General features: G+C 56.7%; 1 protein-coding gene across 3 annotated transcripts in view; it reads right to left on the bottom strand.

The window, feature by feature from the left end:
* The window catches only part of PHF21B (PHD finger protein 21B), a 95,296-nt gene extending 82,076 nt beyond the window's left edge, over positions 1 to 13,220 (bottom strand). For 2 of the 3 annotated variants that reach the window (XM_060306386.1, XM_030855672.2), the window contains exons 1-2: positions 12,952 to 13,220; positions 12,029 to 12,094 (exon numbers count right to left, since the gene is read on the bottom strand). In XM_060306386.1, the coding sequence (XP_060162369.1) occupies positions 12,029 to 12,094; positions 12,952 to 13,005 (120 nt within the window). In that variant the 5' untranslated portion in view covers positions 13,006 to 13,220. Of the gene's footprint in view, positions 1 to 12,028; positions 12,095 to 12,263; positions 12,339 to 12,951 lie in introns of those variants that run through there. The other variant, XM_060306385.1, reaches the window with a different exon arrangement.
* Positions 13,221 to 14,383: the final 1,163 nt, after the last annotated feature.

Below are 14,383 nucleotides of genomic sequence, written 5' to 3'. Positions count from 1 at the left end.
CGGCCGCACTGGCCTCCGTGGGAAACGCCAGGCACGACCCACCTCAGGGCCTTTGCACGAGCTGTTCCTTCTCCCTGGGACACTCCTCCTGCAGAGAGCCCCAGGGCTCACTCCTCCAGCTACTCCTGCAGGCCTTGGCTCCAAGGCCCGAGGCCCCTCTCGAACACACTATTTAAAAATTTAAAATAGCCGCCTGCCCCCAGCTCCGCGCGCCTCGCCCGCTCTACCTCTGCCAGAGCGCTGGTCACCTTCCCACCAACTCCGTAACTCATTTACGATGGTTTCTGCCTGTTGCCTGTTTCCCCTCTCGGACTGTGAGCACATCTCAAGGGCCTCTTCTGTCCACTGCTGTGTCCCCAGTGCCCAGCACAGACTGGGTGCCCAGTGGCACGTGCCAAACGTCCCAACTTGGTACTGAGCTGTGGCTGCCACCCTCACCACCCAAGCGCTCACTTCTGCACACGCTGGTGGGCACACCCCGGAGGAAACACAAAGGAGCACGAGACACAGGGGCTCTGCCACCCTGTCCCCTTCCAGCTCCAGACGCCGCACCTCCCTGGCCTCCCAGGCCCCGGATCCTGCTCTAAGACCCAGCCGGGCACTCTTTGCCATGTGCCCACTTCCCAGCGCCTGCAGCCGTAACAGCGTCCAGGGCCCCTCTGACCTCTGTCCACAACAACACGGCTGACTGTTTTGTCACCTCTCGTCGAGCCAGGACAGGCCCTTGGAGGAAGCTTCCTGAGCCCGTGTCCCCTTGGCAGTGACAGCTGGGAGAAGGACGCTGGTGCTGAAGGTACAGAAAACCCTGCACTCAGCGGGGCCGTAGCTTAAGGAATAAAGCGGCGTTCACCTGGGGTGCGTTCGTCACCACTGAGACGCATTAATCACGGAGAAGAGTTGGTGCCACTGGTTGTAAGGAATGCGGCTTGTCACCTGGTAACCTGCATCTCGCAGGAAATTCTGGATCACAGTCTCTAATACGTATATATTTTTAATTGCATTTTCAAGTTCATTTACAGGTGCAGATTCGCTTTCCGCCTGAGTTACATCGAAAAGAAACACACCCCTCTCCCTTCCTCTCTGCCTGCCCCATCCCTGTCTTGTTCTCTTTCCTGGGGCAAAAAGCTTCTCCCCAAACTGATGACGGTGTCCCCCACGATGGCCTGCTGGGATGTGTCCCCCAGGGAGGCCCCAACAGCCAACCCCCCATCTGCCATTTCAAGTAACTTTCTGCTGCCTCCACCCAAGAGATCAAAAGGCAGCCATTATCTCCCCTAAAGATGGATCCCCCCCAAATTAGTGTTTTTTATCACCTTTTCTACTTTGGAGGGTGACTTTGCAGAATCTGATAGACGCTTCCCTGTTTGTGAACGTGTAGGTTACGGCCTCGGCCATACACACGTCCGCAACCAGTCTCCACCCCCCAGTGCAGACGCGCGTGCAGGCGGCCTGGGCGGCAAGCAGGCTCGGCAGGTACTCATCCTCCTGCAATGTACCTGTACCTAGAGGTCGACAGTCAATTTGATGCAGTAAGTTTCATGAAACGGACAGTTCCGGAATGCACCGTGTCCTGCCAGAGCTGCCACCCCGACCTGTGCCAACCGGAAGCCAGCTGCTCTGAAAGTACGACCACCTTCTGAAAACCACCGTGCTGTGCCCCCAGCGGCCCTACTGTCGGCACGAGAACATCGTGTGTGGGACCCCAGCATGTCTCAAACAGCGGCCACCCTCGTGGGCAAGCCGCTTCTGAAACAAAACACCAGCGAACAGAAAGAACTTAATGGCTTAAAGGAGAACCACGGGCTTCTCGTGTGGCTGCGCCGCGGTCAGGACGACTGGAGCCCTGGGACCCCCGGGGCCCCCGGGTGTCATCACCACCTCTACTCAGGGCCGTAGTTCCAGTTGGAAAAAGGGGGCTTGGGGAGGCGCCCCGCAAAGGCCCCCCCGGCCTTGCACATCCTATGTTTTACGCCGTCAGACCAAGTCTCGGGTCCAAAGACCAAATCCCAAATTTAGGGCCCAGTCCCAACTGCGGACACACCCGTCCGTGGAGACAAAGAAGCAACCCAGAGGTCTCTGTCCCAACAAAAAGCTACAGTTGCCCGTCTACATCTCCATGGCAGTAGCATCTCTGGGGCACAGCCAGATCGCTGCTTCTCGTATGATTGTTAATAAACTATGCTGATAACAGTTCCCCTATTACTCAGCTGCCCCGCTGCAGGCCAGCCAGGAATTACACCTGGCACTCGAGACACGCGTCCTCATTGACCCTTGGGACAACCCTGCTTGGGAAGTAGCACTGTCCCCATTTTGAGACAAGGACCCACACAACCTGACCTTATCTTACCTGGGGGCTAAGGACCGCTCAACCCTGAACTAAAAAAGAAAAAAAAAAATCCCCCATGGATGTACTTCCTTCTGCTGCACTTTAACAAGACCGACACAGGTGCCTAGCCAAAAAAAAAAAAAAAGCAAAGCGCAGCCCATCTGAGGCTTCAGGGACGCCCGCTGGTGGCAGTCAGAGGTCATCACCAGAAGAAGCTGCATCAGCGTTTCTCATCACACGCTCGGAAACTACTACCAAACAATAAGTAATGACCCAAAGGGGGAAAAAAACTTAAGAAGCGTGTTCGTTCCTTTGGAGAATACAGGCCGTTTCCAAATGAGAAAGATGCCTCCACCTTAAAGTAGAAAACAACAGCAACAGTGATAACAGGAAATACTGAAGTAGCCAAGCCAGAGAGCAGCGCAGGCCACAGCAGGGATGACAAAGCAGGGGGTGGAGGAGTATCTGCTTCGGGGTCAAGTCCAAACCTCCCGCCTGCCGCCGGCTCAGCTTCTGCACTGCCGAGACCCCTCACTTCACCCAGCCTGCCCCACGCTCCCCAGCCCGGTGCCAGAGGCAGAGACCGGATGCAGACCCAGGCCCCCTCCCAAGTTCCACGACCTTGCACTTCAGGGTAAAATTCCCACTCGTTATCACGAACAGCTGCTAGCCTGCTGGTGGCTCTCTCTGACGTACCATCTCCATTTCCTTTTACTGGAACACATGCCCTGGAGTTACACGACACACCAAACTTTTCATACGCAGGGCACAGTGTTGTCATGTCTCCGCCACATGCTCCAGCGTAGGCGCTAAGATAGTGAGGCCACAAGGGCCCAGAACTGGACTGCAGCTCCTTCCCTTGCCAGCTGTGTGATGACAAGAAGCCACTCAACCTCTCTGGGCTTCAGCCGTCCCCTGGGCCTTCCCTAAAGGGCTGTGTGAACAGTGACCGACTTGGTCCCTGGAGAGCTAGAAGGGGCCTGGCCCAGGGTCAGCATCAGATGGGAAAGCTGTGACTTGTGACGCCTGCACCCCACCTGCTGAGGGCTCACCATGGCCCGAGGGTCACGTCTCATCTCATTTAATCCCGCCAGCGCCACGTGCGTGTCGTCCCCCGAGCACCCCACACGCCAGCACTCGGCTGTCTCACGGGCGCTGCACTGTTACCCCATTTTACGGCCTTCGAAGCGCGGAGCGGGGTTTACAACTCCAGTCTACCCAGTTGTAAAGCCGGTGCTTAACCTCTTTCTTACGTGCTCCTCGGAGAAAAAAGTGAAAAGCCTTCTTAGCGGGACTCTTCTGCAAGTGAAGTCAAACCCAGAGTCCTATTTCCTGAAAAGCTGTAAATTCCAACAGTGTGGAGAAGGTGAACAGCAGCTGCACCCTCCTCCAGAAAACCGCCTCTGCCCCCAAAGCCCTCCCGTGTCTGCGGCAAGGGCCTTGGAGGGCGAGCCAACACACACCCCGCAAAGGGGCCTCCTCAAGCCCTCCGTGCGTGACCAGGGTGTGCCCGGGACGCTGCCCCGCGGGCAGGGCCCCCCACGTGCTCAGGCCCCGAGCCGGGCTCGCTGGCGGACCGGATAGCAGCCACGTTCAGGCAGCAGCTCGCGCAAGTGGAGCAGAAACGGCGGCAAGCCCGCGATTCGGTCCTGAAAAGACAAAGGCGTTGGAGGAAAAACTTGCTAAATCACAGGGCTAATCATCATAGCCAGCAGCTCTAATGAGGCATCATGGGATTTCCAAAGTTATTATCAGAGTCATCGCCTTGAAAAAATTCAAAGTTGATTGAAATCAATTGTACGGTTCCGACAGCAGGTGTTTTAAGAGGCTAACGTATCAGAGCCAACTCCTTGGACTGGCAGGAAGGCGGCGCAGTCACCGTCAACCTCTACCAGGAGGGACGAACAGCATACGCCCCGAAGAGGGACCAGCGACAGTGCAAAGGCTCCAGCCCCCCAGGTGCAGGGCAGGGCGTGGCAGGAGTGTCCTGGGGTCACTGATGCAGCCAACAAAGTTCTCTTCAAATCAACCCCTTTGCTCTGCTCGGGAGTTTAGATGCACTTTCTCATCTTTGATCTGATTTCATCACAATAACCCGGTGGGGTAGTTTTTACAACTACTACACCCACTTTACAGAGAGGAAACAGAGCTCAAGGAAGCAGAATGACTTGCTCGAGGCCACACAGCCGGAGGCAAAGAGCTGGGATAGGAACCCTGGTGTCCTGACTGTCCGGCCTCTGCTCTTCCAGCTATGCTTTGTCAGACCCTAGAGGCAGGGGGCCAGCTAGAGGCCAGGCAAGGACTGAAACAGAGGGCACCCTCTCCGGGGTCCCAAGCCGTCTGACCTTGGGAAGCTGCCCTTCTCTCACCTGCCCCGCCTGACCCAAGCCGTGAGATGATCACGCCAATCAAATTAAAAGACGCGATGGAACAGACCCACCGAAGAATACCAGTGCTGCACAGAGCAGGGTGCTGGGTGTGCAAGGTCTCTGCTTCCCCACAGGTGCAAATGTCACCTCCTGAGAGCAATCCCATGCACCTCATCACAGCACATCACCCCGTCTGCTGCTGGCTGAGCCCCCGAGCTAAACCTCTCCTGCAGAGAACTCACGGGAGGGGTAACGGTGGGTACGCCAGCCTCCCGAACTACATGTGAAACTTTCTGCAAGCAGAGACCAAGCGACACCACCTCGCAAGGGTAAAGCCTTATAACATGCAATGCTGCGATTATTAACAATAGCACATCACCCACCGTCACCCCCGCATCCTCCGCCAGGCAGGAGCCCATCATTAAACGTTTGTGGAATTAAACTGCATTGGTCTCAAGAGATGTCCGGAACACAATGTCAACGGTCAAAAGCAAGTTTAGGCATAGCGTGCTTAGTAGCGTATCCACTAAGCACGTTTATCCATGTTACAGACGCCGCATGCGCACAGAGCACATCCTACGATCACACCTCAGAGCCAGCGCTGCTCTCGTCCATGCGTAGGACGGGGCAGAAGAGGGGTCACGCTTTATGACTCTCACATCTGCGCTGCGAATTTTCCCCCAACGAGCAGGTGTTGCTTTCACAATAAAAACTTTGTTAAAAGTCGAATTCTTCCTTAGCTCCTAATGTTACAGAAATAATAACAAGAATCACCGCCTTCCTCAGCAAGGTTTTACTTTAGCAGGGGCATGGTAATTATTTGTCTTATTTCAACAAATTCTTCCTCTCATTTTAGTAATATAATCCTGGACAAACTGTCAACCGATGTCACATACACTGCATAGACTTCACGCGTATTTACCGGCACAAATCAATACACAGTTGACCCCTGAACAACGTGGGTTTCAACTGCGCGGGTCCACTTCTATGCGGGTCCACTTACACACAGATTTTTTCAGCAGTGCATACTGCAGTCCTATGTGATCCACGGGTGGTTGAATCCACGGATACGGAGGCCCTGCCTTATATGTAGGACCAACTATATACACAGCGTCTGTGCAGAAGGTCGCCACCTCTGACCCCCGCGTTGCTCAAGGGTCAACTGTAATTACTATTTGTTATCATACACTCTATAAACAGTAAAAAAAAAAAAAAACCAAAGTCAACAATAAAAATATAATCTATACACGCAAATATGTTATATACACACACACATTTTTTTCCCTTAAACCAACCGCGCAGAGATGCCCACCGAGTCATCTTCTAGAGGGTTCCAGAAGTGTCCCCCCACTAACTTCTCAGCCTTAAGAAGCTCTGGTGAAGGCAGGAGGGGGAGGGTCCGCACAAGTCCCTGCCCTCACAGCCTGTTATGTGCCGGTCACCCAGGGTCCAGCAGCCTCCTCTCCTCTCCCACGTCACACGCGGGTGTCACCATCCCTGCAAGAGCCTCCTACGCAGGTGACAGGCATCAGGGAGCTCACATGGCCGGGCCAAGCTGGGAGTGGGTTCAGGCCTCCTTCACGCTTCCCCCTTCTAATCTCCCCTCAGCACCAGAGCCCTGAAAGCCCCCGGCCATTTCCCAGCCCTGGCACAAAACCCAGGCCCTTCACCTGGCATTCGGTGCTTTCCTGGCTCCGGCCCCAGCCTGCCTTCTCTGCTGTCTGTCTGTCTGTCTCTCTCCCATGGTTCAACTGCCAGAAACTCGCCAGCACGTGCAGGTTTCCTCAGGCCATCAGCCGTCAACTGGGCCACCGGCTCCTCCTGTCCACGACCCCAGGCGCCCTTGGGGACCCCCTCCCCCAGGAAGCTGTCTTCCATCCCCAAGGGCCACAAGGCGTGGTTTTCGCAGAACTTTTCTGGAATTTCCTTGACACGTGGTTACCTACACCTCACTCTCCTGTGAGGTTTCCGAGACCAGGGAGCTTCCAGTCTTATTCATCTCTGCCTGCTCGTTCCAAACATATGATTTTAAGACTCTGTTCACTGCAGGCCTAAAAAGGATGGCTCCCAGGGACTCCAGTTGGGCCCCGCTGCTCACCACCACCGATCGCACACCTATCTTCTCACGGTCACCTGCTCGTTCACCCCATAAGCATCCAGCCCGACAGGGCACTGCTCTCGGATCCCGGGGGGGGGGGGGGCGGAGCAGCGTGGCCCCTGCTCCTCAGGGAGCTTACGGTCCAGCAGAGACGTCGGACGTTCAGGAAAAGATGAGGACGGATGACGGTCAGCAGGCTCCAGGACAGGAAGACGCTTGCGGTACCCGAGGCCCTGCTGGGTAACAGCCAAGGAGCCGCACTGCTGGGGGCCGAGCAGGGGGGCAGGGTCAGCCCCCGCAGAGAGCAGCGGGGAAACCACTGGAAGGTCTCAAGCAAGGGAGCGCCGTGATCCTGTTCAAGTTTTAAGACACTTACTCTGGTGGAGGATGAGCCAGAGGGGGCATGAGGAAACGCAGTACACTGTTCACAGGAGCCTGAAGGTGGAAACCAGCCCAGTGCCCACCAGCTGGTGAACGGATGCAAAACGCCGTCTCCCATACAATGGACTATTACTCAGACATAAGAAAGAATCGAGTACTGACACGCGCTACAACTTGGAAGAACCCTGAAACATTACGCTCAGTGAAAGAAGCGCGTCAGATAAGACCACACGTTATATAACTCCATTCACATAAAAGTCCAGAATGAGTAACTCTATAGCGATAAAAAGTAGATTTATAAAGACAGAGAGTAGCTTAGCGGTTGCTTAGGGCCTGGGGGTGGGGTGTGCAGCGGGGATGACACCCAAAGGGTTTCTTTCTGAGATGATGAAAATGTTCTAAAATCGATGGTGGTGATCGGCTGCAAATATCTGTGAACGTACAAAACAATACTTAACTGTAAACTTTAAATGGGTGAATTATGTGATATGTGAATTATATTTCAATAAAGCTTTTTTTTTTAAGTGGATGCAGTGTGGAGGCTACTGTAATCTTCCAGCTAAGAGATGATGCGGGAGGGACCAGAGGGGTGGACAGATGGAGGGGAAGAGGGGCCCCAGGAATATGGCTCAGATCAAAGTGTGGGTCTGGGAGACTCTGGCTGTGGGAGGGGGAGTCAGGGGTCAAGGCCAAGCAGGTGGCAGCAGGCAAAGCCAGGACTAGGCCCCTGCTGTCTCAACCCCATGCTCTTTTCCAGAACATGAAAGGCGGAGCTTGGAGAGACAGCATTAGTTTTCTCTTTCACATGTAATGGTGTTAGTTTAAGAATGCGATCTTGAACTCTAGGTCAGGAAGATTAAAATTTGGCCTCCTGGCTGAGAGCAGACTCGGGGGCAGAGCTTGGACAATGGCGCATCCTTTTACTGAAGGACTGAAAACAACTGGGGAGCTTTCACAATAAACCCACCCTGCAATTTTGTTTGGTGGACGCTTCCACTGTAGAATCCCTCTGGTGTCCAAGGTACAATAGCTAGTGAATCACTGTGAAGATGTGATTCAGCGCCTGGGCGAATGCCACATACGTGATACCTTTCAAGAAGACATTTTTATTGCTGCACTTGAGGACATCCCCTTGGAATCCGGAGTCCATCAAGTCGACGGATGGAGCGGCACACAAGGCCCCAAGTTCACTGGGGCGGAGGCCGGTGCTCTCTCTGCCATGCCAGCTCGGACTGCAGTTGAGACAGGAGGCTCCTCTCACGCTCTGTGGGGAAGCTGGACTTGCGTGAAGTTCAGGTCTGAAGATGCCTGCTTCCCGTGGCATCTACATGTTGTGCCGAGAACTCCAAAGAGGGAGGAAAAAAACACAAACCCTCCAGGATTTATGACGGGTCTGTTATTTACACGGATGTGCTTGTTGCTTGACAATTTAGATGAAAATGTTACTGCCTCTCTGCATGTGCTGCAAATTCACGGCATAAAACCACTGGAGCAACTAATGAAGTCTTCACACATCATATCTTGTTAAAGACACGGACGGGGTCCATCTTCCACCGGAATCACAACCCAGTGGTGAGGGGCCGCCACACCTGGGAATGCAGCCTGGCCAAAGTGGGCTGGCCCACAACTCAGATCCGACCACCTGCCCCACAGCTCTCTTCATTATTTTTTCTTTAAGGAAAAAATATGAACTCTGTTTTCAAATAGCACGGTCCTATGGAAGCTGGTTTCTTGTTTATCCCCTAGTCCACCAATGGTGGGAGAAACGCTGGACACTTACACAGACTTTGTATCTCTCTACTTCTGACCAACAAACAACCCATCTTCTTCTAGGAGTCCTTGATAAACATCTTTAAGCACCTGTCCATGTTTCTAGAAGTAACTAAGTAAAGTCCAGTGCCAAGGGCATGAATGGGAAATTGGTGGCTAGGCACCAAAAGGTATCACTCGCCGCTACTGTACCTCTAACAAATGTGGATAATGGGGTCATCTGTCCGTTTTACTATCAAGCTCATCCTCCTCGTGTACACCTTTAATTGAAACGTAACCTTTCTACCCCATATTCCAAGCGGGAGCAGGACAAAAAAACCACATCTCCCGAGAGGAAGATGGTGTGAGCTCTTCCCCAAGCACATCACTAAAGGGACACTACCTTTACTCTTCTGTTGCGTTAAAAGCAAACTCTGAAACACTGGCTTTTTAATCCCTGATCCGGCATTTCCGCTCCTCCTGGGCAGGCGCTGGGGTGACTAAGCAGAGCCTGCTTCTCCTCTTCGAAGCCCTGGGTGCAGCCCCAATCACCGCCAAGGGCTCATGCATCAACCTTTCCCCAGCCAAGCTGCCAATCTCCACCAAACTCTCCCAAGGAGAGAAAGACAGTAAATGTTACGTCTGCCCAACTCATTTCGTAGGTGACCTCTGAAGGATTTCACCGCGGAGCGTGGGAGAGACAAGGCAGCTTTATTAACATGCTACACCACAGCCCCAGGCCCTCCCTCCCTCTTTTATGAGCCCTTGCTATATAAAATGCCACAAAGGAAAAAGGAAAAACACCACACTTACAGTTACAAACACAAGTTCCAACGGCCAGGACAAACGCCGGATACTTACCGGATGTTATTTTTAGTCGTTTAAAAGAGAAATGTTTTTAAAAGGCCAGAAAACAAAAGTTTCTGTTTTTTTTCTTTCTTTCTTTTTAAACACACACTCACACACACACAAAAAGATGGAGGTACGTGCCGTTCACAAGCATCCTTCTCCGAGTTCAATTTTAAAGGGAAAGGCAGCCTGGAGTAGGACAGTTCCTTCGCCGGGCGGCACCGCAACCTTCAAACATGATTTTCAAATGTTTCTCTCTGCCTCGTCTAAATTCAAGCATGACAGATAATAAATCGCCACTCATTTACTATCATCATAAAAATTTAAACAGCCTTGAAATAGTTGGCTACAATACAGAAATGATCAAACCTAAGCTCCGAAAAGCCACTCCAAACAGTAAAACTACTGCCATGCAGAAGCACACATAAAGAGACATTGTTGCGATAAAAGCTGCCGGATTATTGGATTTTCTCTCTCTCTCTTTTAAATCTTCTACTCCGAGCATAAGAGTCAACAACTTGCCGTTTTACCCAGTGGAAAAAAGGCTTAGTAACCCTCGGCTATCACACTGTACCAGATTTGGTGGTGGATTTTTTTTTTTTAAAGAAAGTATTTGATTTGATTCCATACCGTGATTAAACATCTTTGTGCTCAGCGGAGAAGGGTCTTCCAACCCCTCCCCCTCCAAAAATGGCATCAAAGCAATCAAAATGGTAATGCCGGGCCTGGGTCCCCTCCCCCCGCGAACTCCCCGACTTCGCCGGGGCCGCGCGCCGCCCCCCCACCCTCCGGCGGGAATGGAAGCTTCCACTCCTGAGCGGGGGCGCGGGCCGGGCGGGCGGGCGCGCGCGGCCGGGGAGGGGGGCCGCGGCACCGCCAGAAAGGGGTTAATGCATTCGTCCCAACCCTCCCGTCCGGCCGGGCGCCCCCGACCAGGCGCGGACCCGCGGGAACAGCCATCTTTCTTTCCGCAACCCCCGGCCCCCTCCTCTCCCGCACGCCCCCTCCCACCACTTTTCAACTTTAAAGACTCGAAATGAACACTCGGCCTCCGAGTTCTCCCCCGCCAGTCTCGTCCACGTCTCTCCCCGCACCGCCAATCCCTCCGGGGAGGGGGCTTCTGCACGGGCCGCCCCCGCCGGGAGTTGAGGGAGGAAGAAGGGGGCCAGCTCAGCGGCCGGTGGGGGGGCGGGGGCCAGCGCGGGCCAAGTTTGATGCTGACGGCGGCGGCCGGCATTCCGAAGGAAGCGCGATCGATGGCCCGGGGGCGCGGCGGGGCGGGGGCGGGCGCGCGGGGCGGGCGGAGGAAGGGGAGGGGGCAGCGGGGAGGGCGCCGGCGCCCCCGCCCCCGCCAGCCTCGGAGCCCCGAGAGCGCCATTGGCTGTGCCGCTCAAAGTTCTCGGCTCGGGGCGGCTCGGGGAAGGGGCGGGAGTGCGTGTGCCGGCAGGGAGCGCAGGGGGAGGGGCGGAGGAGGAGGGGAGCGAGCGGCGGGGAGGGAGGGGGCGGGGGCGCGCGGCCGGCCGCGCTCCGGCGGCGGCATCTGTTCGTGGTGCTGAAACCCGTACCGCTGAGCTCAGCGCAACTAAGTCACAATGGACAACTTTTCCTCGCCGAGGGGCCAGGAGGGGTTGGCGGCCGTGCCCCCCATCGCAATGAGCTTCTTGCGTGTCCCAGTCTACACCTGATGCCCGGAGACCAAAGTTGGGGCGGAACTGGGGGGGTCCTGGGGGCGCCTTTCTTTTGTTCCCCGGGAGCTGGCGTCAGGTTCCAAGAATAAAAGTGATGCTGGAGAAGTGGAGGGGAAGGGGGCCCGGAGGAACGATTCTTTAAATAAGATTTGCAACGGAACCCAGAAATCGCTTCCAAGTAGTTTGGTGTCCAGGCCCGAATTACCGCCCCCTCTCCCCCCACCCTTACAACAGCGTGAGGCGGGGGACACTGAGCCGGGAGAATTTCCACATTCCAAAAACATGTCCACCAACTCAAAATGGACGCCGGGCTGCTCGCCGCCTTTTAAGTGCAGCTTCTCTCTTTCGGCCACCGCGGGAGCCGCGCTCTCCCCCCTCGGCCTCCAAGAATCCGGCTCTTTCTTTCCAGAAAAGGGGGTGCGGGTAACTTTGAGGGCTGGAGAGACTCCTTTGGGAGTCTGAGCGCGCGGCGCCGAGGCCGGCACTTTTCAGGGTGCTGCCAAAGTGCCCGGCGACCCCTCCTCCCCACCCCGGGCGGGAGGCGGGGGGCAGGCTCCAGCTCGCTTACTTGTTTGTCGCTGAGCGCGGCGATCCGCGGCTGCCTCTCGTGGAGCTGTTTCTTGAGGTCGCCGTTCTGCGGAAACACGGAGGAGCGGGCTCAGGCCGGCCGCCCCGGGCGTCAAGTGCGCCCGGAGCCCCGCGGGCCGCAGCCCCCGGCCCGGGCCGCCAGCCGCGCGCCCCAAGTTCCCCCGGCCGCGTCCCGCACGCGCGGCGGCCGGGCAGTGCCGCACGGGGCCGCTTACCTGTGGCTGCCGCCGCATCTGGGCAGCTCGCGGGGCGGGGCGGGGGCCGTGGCCACCCGGCGGCGCGGCCCGAGCCGTGCAAGTTTGCAGGCCGGGGTACGTGTGCGAGTGAGTGTGAGTGTGTGCCGGGGGAGGGGGGAGGAACAAAGAGCCAAGTAAACACGGCGAGTCCGTGTCGAGCAAAGCTCATAAATATTCAAGTCGCGTCCTAATCTCCCCAACACACACACGCGCACGCCGCAATACCGCTCGGGCTCCGGCCGCCACGCCGCTGCTCGCCCGAGCAACAATCGCCAAAACTACTTTTGCAAACTGTGCAGGATTGCACCGGGGGATGGGGGCCGGAGGGGGTCGGCGCACACACTCACACGCACCCCGGGCAGGCGCACCAAGGGGTCCCCTCCCGGGACCCCTGTCCTGCAGACCCTGCTCGAGAAAGAGAAGACTCCAGGCTCGGGTCCCAAGGGCCCTCGACCCCCAAACTGTGCAGGATTGTACGAAAGGAGGGGGCAGAGGGGAAGCCCAAAGGGGGGTCCGTTCATGTACATACTCCCCCCGCCCCTGGGGCAGGCTCAAGGAGGGGCCCCTCCGAGCCCCTCCAGCCCTGAAGACCCTGCGACGGGGAAGAGGACGCGGGTCTCCGGCGCCTGGAGCCCCGACCCCAGGCCCGCAGCCCCCGACCGCCTACCTGGTGGCGCGCGAGTTCCACGGCGAGCGCCTCGGGCCGGCTCTGTAGCTCCATCCCGGCAACTTGGGCAGCACTTTGCGCTCACTTTGGCCCCAGCTCCGGGGAAGTTGCGCGGCTCCGCGGGGGCTGGAGCGGACGGGGGCCGACCGGGTCTCCGAGGAGGGGGGGACACGAGCCCCCTCCCCCACGGCCAAAAGGGAGGCGGGTTCTGGCGAGGGGGAAGAAAGGCGGCCGGGCGCCGCGGCGCCGAGCCCGCGGCCGCCCCAACTCCTCAGGCTGCCCGGCAAGTTGCGCCGGGTCCCCAGGCTGCCGGCGCGGCCCGGCGCATGGCCCCCCGGCGCCGGGAGCCCCGCGCAGCCTCGCGCGCGCCCGCCCCGCCGCCGCCGCCGCCGCCGCCGCCGCCCGCGAGAGCCGCCAGCCAGCAGGGACTATATTTCCTGCGGAGCGCGCGCCTGGATCTCGCTGGGCCTCGGCAAAGTTGTGCCTCGGCACGATGCTAATTCGGCAGTGCCCGGATGGAGCGGGCCGGGGCGGCGGGGGGCGGTGCCGGAGCCCGCCGCCCGCCCCGCCCCCGCCCCGCCCGCGCGTGCGCACTGCCGCCCCGCCGCGGCCCGGCGCCTGGAGCGCAGAACAAAAGTGGCGGCGCGGAGGGGCGCAAACTCCCGAGCCCGCGGCTTGGGGCGCCAGCCCCCGGACCGCTCGCGCCGGCCGCTCCTCCTCTTTTCTGCCCCCGCCCCCAGCCAAACCCGAGGAAAACCTTGGACGCCCAGCTTGAGGCCGGGGTTGGAGATACTTTCCGGTGGGAGGGGATATGTCCACTTTTCCATTTCTGTTCTCCTCTGGCTCTCGCCGATCCCTCTTTCCCGCTGCTGCCTCTTTCTCTCTCTCCGTCCGCCTCCCTCCCCTACTGCCTCCAGTGCACTGGCGCTGCGACTTGGGAGATTAAATTACTCATGTCGCCAGATTCCGCCACCGCCTGATGGCCACCGTGTTATTTAAACAGTATGAAAATTGATCTCTTGACTGTTCCTTTAATGATTTTTTTTTACACTCACAATTAAACTCTCAACAGATGTCATTGGACTTTTTAAGACTTGTTAAAAATCGTAAACGTGCCCGGTCAATGTGACATTAAACAATTATAACTACAGCTGCCGAGATCCCATTTCAAAACTCCCAGTCCCGCAGCCAGGAGGTTAATGTCTCCGAGTCGATAAGCATCGTGGAGTTACCATCTTTACCAATTAACGTCGGAAAGCTTTGTGCCGTATCGGTAGCATCCTGGTATGTTTGAGAGATGCTGGGGAGAAATGGTGCAACCGTATTACTCAAAGTAAACGTTAAACGTTTACACCGATAAATCATTATAGCTTCGTATTCCTCTGCAGCACAAAAAATACCCAGGCACAGGCAGTTAACAAATGGCCCCTTT

The sequence above is a fragment of the Globicephala melas genome, chromosome 10, assembly GCF_963455315.2.
Source record: "Globicephala melas chromosome 10, mGloMel1.2, whole genome shotgun sequence".
In the NCBI taxonomy this organism is placed as follows: Eukaryota; Metazoa; Chordata; class Mammalia; order Artiodactyla; family Delphinidae; genus Globicephala; species Globicephala melas.
The sequence above is the reverse complement of the archived record's forward strand: the minus strand, read 5'-3'. Positions and strand labels throughout refer to the sequence as shown.